This window comes from Arachis ipaensis, chromosome B03 (assembly GCF_000816755.2).
Source record: "Arachis ipaensis cultivar K30076 chromosome B03, Araip1.1, whole genome shotgun sequence".
Taxonomy (NCBI): Eukaryota; Viridiplantae; Streptophyta; class Magnoliopsida; order Fabales; family Fabaceae; genus Arachis; species Arachis ipaensis.
In genome coordinates, this window is record NC_029787.2 from 21,090,867 (window position 1) to 21,098,609 (window position 7,743).

At 35.6% G+C, this 7,743-nt stretch overlaps 1 protein-coding gene across 1 annotated transcript; it reads left to right on the forward strand.

Moving 5' to 3' along the window:
- LOC110269406 lies at positions 1,037-2,875 on the forward strand. The gene is made up of 5 exons (XM_021117212.1): positions 1,037-1,153; positions 1,301-1,367; positions 1,450-1,948; positions 2,546-2,680; positions 2,828-2,875. The coding sequence occupies exons 3-5, from the start codon at positions 1,481-1,483 to the stop codon at positions 2,873-2,875; spliced, it is 651 nt and encodes a 216-aa protein (XP_020972871.1). The 5' UTR covers positions 1,037-1,153; positions 1,301-1,367; positions 1,450-1,480.

Consider the following 7,743-nt stretch of genomic DNA (forward strand, 5'->3'; position numbering starts at 1 on the left):
TGATGAGTAATGTTCTGAAATTATTACTCCTTTCTTTTGGCTTAATTATCAAGATTTCGTGTATTAACTGAAGTGTCTCTTATTAACTTATAGAAGCGAAGAATCATCACCGGTGAAGAAGCAAAAAAAGAAAAAAAAAAGAAAAAGACACAAAGAACACCAAAAAAATAAGCACTTATTTGGATAATATTCTGTGATAAAATTAATTTTTTACTTCTGATTCATACTTGTTTTTTCCACCCAGAACACAATCCAAAAAGAAAAAGGTTGTTGTTGAACATTCATCTCCTGAAGAAGATCAATCCTATGATGGGTACAGTACTTCGTAAGCTATATTACCGTCTATCATCATAATTATTTTTGTTAACATCTTCTTTTATGAATGTAGTGAGAGATATGAAATAGGAAGTGAAGATCTAGATGAATTGTTAAGGGAAAACAATGAAAAATCTGCTGCAGAGAGGTATGTCTTGTTGGGGTGTATAATCTTGTTATCATGATTTACCTGTATCATATTTTGTCTGAATAACATGAAATCTGTTTAGAATACTGGATGTGAACTTGGGAAGTGATGATCCTTCCTCTCAAGGACACACAGAACAAAGTAGTGTAAACAGGCCTGCAGAGAGCATGTAATTTCTCTTTCAAATAACCGTTACTTTTGTTCTTTTATTACCTTCTACTTCTAATTCTGTATATATTTTTTTTAGAAAAAAAAAACCCTTTATTATTTTATTCGAGAAAAAAAAGGCAGGAAAAAAAAGCAAAAACTGCAAGTATGTAAGTTCTCAAAAAACAAAGCCTGTCTTTCTTTTGAATTGTTCGGGTGTATTTTTTGACTTTCTTTGGGTGTATTTTAGGTTGAGTCTGGTTCAAGAGTCAGCCAGTGAGTCGGCTGATTCGAATATAATGGTTGTGAGGGAAGAGACACCGTCGGAAGGGCTTGCAATGTGAGTTTTTCAAGAATATTTCAACCTTATAACCTTATTATTTTCAAAAGCGTTGTTAACCTTTCATTTTTCTTCTTGTTTAGAGTTCCGATTCAAGTTTTTGTGCCAGTGTCCCAAACAACCACTGTGCCGGAATTTGAAGAAACACCTGAGACAGATTTTGAACCAACTCCTCTGCTACAAATTGAAGGAACTACAAAAACGTAAGAAATAGTATTGTGTGTATATTTGTTTAGAGTTTGGGTGTATATTGGGTTACAGTTCGGGTGTATATTGGGTTACAGTTTGGGTGTATATTGTTCCTGAATAGTTTTTTTTTACGCCATGATTAATTTTGTGTAACTGTGCAGCACTCTTGAACCCCCCCCAACAACTTGAAGAAAGCACACCCACGCTTCCCCCAGCTCCATCTAAAATGTAAGTTCATCAGAGTAAAATCAATCTTTGCTTATCATATGTATATTATTACTCTTATAATACGTTATACATGATCACGCAGTTATCCAGCCGCAGAAGACGCTGCTGCACTGATGATGATGGCACGGACAGCATCGTATGTTCCTAAAACAGATCCAATGCCATCATTCAGCATTGGCTTGACTGATTCAAGCCGAGAAGAAGCAGCAACGCAGGAGGGAGCGTCAACGCAGGAGGTAGACAGGGCAAAAACTCCAGAAACTGCAAATTTGCTAGAACAATTAGAGGATTTGGTACAAAAAATAGCAAACAGTGCGGCGAAAGAAGAAAGTAAAAGTCCACAAATTCAAAGGGAGACTGGCGGAGAAAGTTTTGGGAAGTTTGAAACTCCTGCGGGAATAAATCAGAATACGGGTGATATGAAAGAGAAGTGCTACATCTGGGGGACGCGAGTGAAGACATACGCAGATGGCAGTACTAACGAGTTTGACAACGTGTGCACTCTGATTGCCCAAGATAAATGCATTTTGAATAGAATGCACCTTGCATCGCTCCAGGCAGAAAGTTATATAGAAGCTGAGGTAATATTAGAATAACATTAATGTTTTTACACCAAAGTTAACTGCATTGTTTATTAATATAAATTGATTTCGGCATATATTTCTAGATTGTATCTGCCATGTGCCTCATCCTCAACCAGAAAAATGATAAAAGGTTTCAAGAACAAGTATACTGTCTCCCCCCTGATATTGTGGTAAGTGTTACTTCTTCGAATTTTGGGTGTATTTTTTGTATTCCTTAGGGTGTATATTCTCTGATGAACGGGTCTATTTTTGTATTCATTTGGGTGTATTTTTTACGTTCAATTGGGTGTAAGTTGTGTAGTCATTTGGGTTTATTTAAAGTATTCACTTGGATGTATTTTCAGTATTTCATTTGTTGCTTCACAATTGTTGCAGAACATGGCCGTTTCGAAGCACCCAAACGGAGAATTCATATCACCTAAAACCAATAAAGAATTCAGGGTGGAAGACTACCCAATGTTTATTCCCTTCATAGATGCAAAAAAATTAACTTCGCATCGATATGTAAGTTTTCATTTGTAAAATTTGTTAGTACCGTTCTTTACTTATATGCCAAATAAAATAACACACTATTGAAATGTGGTAATCCTTAAGATTTTTGCGCCTGTTTGCTACTCAGGCCATTGGTGGTTATGGGTGATTGATACAACAAAGCGGAGATTTTATATACTTGACCCGCTACACAAGAAAGCTCCAAGCAATGAGAGAAAGCAGCTTAATAAATTCATTGTAAGTTGGCTCTGTGTTCTTTATTTTAATAGATAGGTGTATTTCAATTCAATATAAGGTATATGTATGTTTTGCTTTGGGTGTAAGTATGTTCTCCTTTGGGTGTATTTCATTTGGGTGTATTACTGATTTGTTTTGTTTTTTAAGGGATATGTAATTTTAAGAATGAGAGCATATGCCGGCGGGGCACCTTAGAAGAAAAAGGAGAATGAGTTGGAAACTAAAGCAACATACGTTAATATCTCAGGCCAAAAATCAAGGTATAAATTTGTGACTCTGAACATTAAACTTTCCTAAATGAGATTTGTAATTTATTTTCTTCGTTTTCAGCTATGACTGTGCTATTTACGTTATGAAGTGGCTTGAGTTAATTGAGCCCGAAAATATTAAAAGGGCGAAGTATGAATGGGATAATTGGCCACAGGTAAACTGTCTTTAAAACTATATAACTTTGTATTACTTTACTGAATTAATATTGTTGTTTAAACAGAATATACTTTTTAATTGTAGGACGAGGTGGACCACTATAGAGTAGAATATGTTTCGCAGATACTATTCAGTGAAATGAATAAAGAGAGAGATCAAGCAATTAGAGCGAGTAATGCAATAAGACTGTCCAAGCCATCCTCAGTATTATTGAGTCCATTTTGTCAGATAAATTCTACTGATATAGAAATTGAGTAATCTAACTGCTAGCTAGTTTGTAAATTGAACAAATGCTGTAAAAATTTGCCATTTATAAACAACTTCTATTCAATGAAATTTTTTTCCATAGTTAAACTGTCTGTGCTGTTAAACAGTCTGTGCTGTATTCAAAAGCTCTGTATTACAGGTGGTAAAATATGAAGGAAAACATCAAGGCAGATCTAAACACAAATTATAAACTTTTACACCCAACAGAAGTTTAATATACACCCAAGATTGCTTAAATATACACCCAAACTGTCTGTGCTGTTAAACTGTCTGTGCTGTATTCAAAATGTATGAATTACAGGTACTATAATATGAAGAAAAATATCAAATCAAATATACACCCATAACCTGCGATTTTTTACACCCAAACAAAGTTGAATATACATCCTGAAATCTATCCCCCCTGATGCTTTGAGCCTAAAATCCTGAACCCTAAACACTTAAAACCTAAACCCTTACCCCTAACCTGTAAACCCTAAAACCCTAAACCCTAATATTATATATATGTATCTATATGTAAGATGTGAATCACAAGAAAATTCACAAAAATACACCCAAAAGAACAGTGCTTTTACACCCATATTCTGTAACTATACACCCAAAGAGTTATCCCCTGCTGCTGGTACCCTGAACTGATAATTCATAACATGTCCTTGATATTGGCTGGAATTTGAATGCACCACTGATGCAGCATCAAACAAGTTTATCTGAATATAAGAAACTCACATATTAGCTAAACTATTAACGAGAAAAATAAACTCACCACAAATTTAAAGAACATTACTTTTACCTCGCTTAAAACTTTCGTTTTCTTCTCCTTTGTGGCATTTGCAATCTGTTTGTCCAACTTTGAACCTAGCCTATTTTTTGGACGTCCTCTTGTTCGAATCCTTGGCGGGCTTTGAAGCTCGTTAACGGATTCCAAGTTGGCGTCTTCGTGGGATAAAGAAGATGTCCCCTTCCTTTTGGCTTTTAATGATTCCATCTCATCCATGACGTTATCGTACGCACGGTGTAGAATTGCAGTCAGCTCCTCCGATTCGGATGCAAATTCGCAAATATTTTGCGAACGAAAAACCAATTGGTCAAACCTCTTGCTTCTTGGCTCCAACAGTGGCTCGTCGTGGCTGCTCTTGATGTGTGTGTGTCGCCTCTTTACCTTCTTGCTCCATCGTTCCAGTATATATCTAGGTGACACTTGGCTTACTTGTTCAAAGCTTAACACGCTTAGTGCGTGACGATACAGTATCCCTCTCGACTCGAATAATAAGCATTGGCATTTTACCTCGGCTGCAACTGAGTCGTAAGTAACCACAAACTTGTTGAATATTGAGCTGGAAACTTGTTCTCCAACTTCGTATACTGAATGGCCTAGAGCGGAATTCGTTAATCTGGTGATGCAATTCGCTTTTCCTCTGAATTGCGCTTGGACTTCCCTAAACTTTTGATGAGTGTACACATCTTAAAATTGAGCTTCAATGGAGGATTTGGTTGCACACGGTATGACCATATGAAAATCTGCAGCATCTGATTCTCTCTCTGCTTGCTCCCTGCTTCCGAGGCAATTATCGTATTGTTTGACGAATTGAATAAGCGAGCTGTTTCGGGTGATAAACTTGTTAAAAAAGGAATGCATGCCCTCGTTCCTTTGTGTGCTTCTCGTCCCTGCCCAAAAGTGGTGATCTAGATAGATAGGAACCCATATATGACGGTCTTCATACAGATCTGCAGAATACACCCAAACACAGACTATAAATATACCCGAAAAAACATGCAATTTACACCTCTGCTGCAGATTTTAAACAAACATTACCTGAAAGCCACTTGTTGTCCACAAGACCAAAATTCAGCAGAAAATCATTCCAATTCCTATCGAATGAGTCTTTGCTATGAGATTTCCAAACAACTTGGCTCATTTCTTGTTCAATATCTGCATGTCCCTTGTACCTGTTTAATTTGCTTGGAATCTTCTTCATGATGTGCCAAATACACCAACGGTGAATTGTTGTTGGCATACAGGCCTCTAAAGCCCTTTTCATTGATGCGCATTGATCGGTGAGAAACCCTTTCGGAGCATTTCCTCCCATGCAATGAAGCCAACATTGAAATAACCATTTGAATGATTCAATTTCTTCGTTTTTCATCAAAGAGCATCTGAGAAGTGTTGACTGACCGTGGTGATTCACCCCGACAAAAGAACCACAAACCAAATTATACCTAAAACAAATTACTATAGTGCAGAATGCAAAATCATTAGGTACACCCATCAAATGCTTCGTATACACCCAAAAAACAGCCAATATACACCTCTGCTGCGGATTCATAAAAATACATTAATTTAGCATCATAAACAGGGAAAGTTTGTTACTTGTTTGTATTGTAGGTGGTGTCAAATGAAATAACGTCTCCGAAATACTCAAAGGCAGCTCTACTTCTTGCATCGGCCCAAAAAGCCAGCTTAATCGATTGATCCTCCTCGAGTTCAAGCTCAAAAAAGAAATTCTGATTCTTCTCTTTCATTCTTAACAAATATTTCCCGAATTTTTTTGCATCTTCTTATTCGGAAACATTCCGCACTTCCCTGGTAATATAATTCCTCACATCCTTTTCGATAAAATTTAACTCGCGGTGACCCCCGGCAGCCGCAACAAATGATTGGTAGGTTTTGCTTGGTCTGATACTGGCCTCCTCGTTATTCTCTATTGTACGATGAATGGACATGCTTAGTTCCCTGTGCTGTTTGAGCATCTCTGCTTTACTTGGACAGCAGGGGTGTGAATGATCCAGCACAACCTTTGAAATGATTCAAGCACCAACATCCTTCAATGTGTGTATATAAATTCTTGCAGGACAGTTTAAATCGGCTGTCGGATTAGTCTTCTCAGTCGGAGATATTTTAGATTTCCATTTTCCCTCTCTGTTACATGTAATCAATTGATTCTTAATCTCGTTTTCCTTCTTATTTGTGCTCCGAACTCTTGTAGAAAAACCTGCAGCCTTGGCGTAGTTCCTGTAAAATTTTCCAACATCTTCAAGGGTGGTAAAGGTCATTCCAACCTTCGGAACAAACTGGTCATCAACAACAGAGAAAGACTGCAGAATACACCATGTCAAAAACTAAAAATACACCCAATCATGTCTGATATAATACACCCGAACCGCAACAACTCAACTAAAATGACAATAAAAGCCATAAACTGTAAATACACAGGCTGCAGAATACACCATGTCAAAAACTAAAAACACACCCAATCATGTCTGATATAATACACCCGAACAACAACAACTCAGTTAAAATAACAGAAAAAGTAGTAAACTGTAAATACACCCACACTTCCCGCAAAAATACACCCAAAAAAGTTCTGATCTACACTTGATCGTCTGCTATAAATTCCAGATAATTGATCAAAACTAATACATTACATTCAATCCGCAGATTTATCTTCATGCGTTAGTTTGACAGTCAATGTTCGGGAATTATTCACCTACACAATGCTATACAAATTACTGCAACAAAATTCATAGTAATCCTATGTAAATCAAACCTCAGGAACTTCATTAGATTCAAATTCATAATCCACTTCACCTGGATTTAGCTGACAATCTGAGGTTGAATCATCCATTATCTTCAAAACGAGTTCAAAATTTGATTTCAGAAAACAAAAAATCAAATAGAAAACGAAGCTGGAGTTACAGAGAGAGGAACTAACGTAAATGACGAAGAAGAAACGAGTGAGAAAGGAGGGAAAAAGAACGATCGAAGAAACCAGGGGAAGCTTCGCGAGAAGAAGAACGAGCAAATCTGCAAATAAGGAAAACGAAGAAGGAAATAAATCTTTTAAATTTGGTAGTTATATATAGCGCGTATATACGACGTAACCATTGGAGCGGGTTTTAGATTTTATTTATTAACTAACTTGTAAAGCATACAAGTCGTTAGCGCTTGTATGCAGAGCTTTTCTGTAACTTTTAATACAAACCTGAAGATACTAATAAAAAAGCAAAAAGAATTTTGGGAATGGATAACTATAGATATTTTCCATACAAAAAAAAGTCTGAGAATCAAAATATTTCGGTTATAATTAGTTAAAATTTTTAAAAATATACTTAGTTAATAATAATTACAATGAATTATTTACAATAATAATATTTAAAAATAATAATAATCGGAAATAACATTAGAATTTATACTTATAGTTTAACATTTTTTTTTAATTATATATTAAACCAACTACGATTATTAATACTTATATATACAATAATATTAATTATACTAATTATATACTTTTGGCAATTTTTATACTATTTATCTCACTATTCTCTTATTTTATTTTTTAATTTTATATTTATTTAATATATTTATTTCAGTT

Excerpts from the sequence above, each read along its gene's own strand:
- LOC110269406 (XM_021117212.1), top strand. The coding sequence starts at position 1,481 with ATGATGATGGCACGGACAGCATCGTATGTTCCTAAAACAGATCCAATG. Across the intron at positions 1,949-2,545 it reads AAAGTTATATAGAAGCTGAG|ATTTTTGCGCCTGTTTGCTA; the intron begins GTAATATTAGAA and ends GTAATCCTTAAG. Across the intron at positions 2,681-2,827 it reads AGCAGCTTAATAAATTCATT|GGATATGTAATTTTAAGAAT; the intron begins GTAAGTTGGCTC and ends TTGTTTTTTAAG.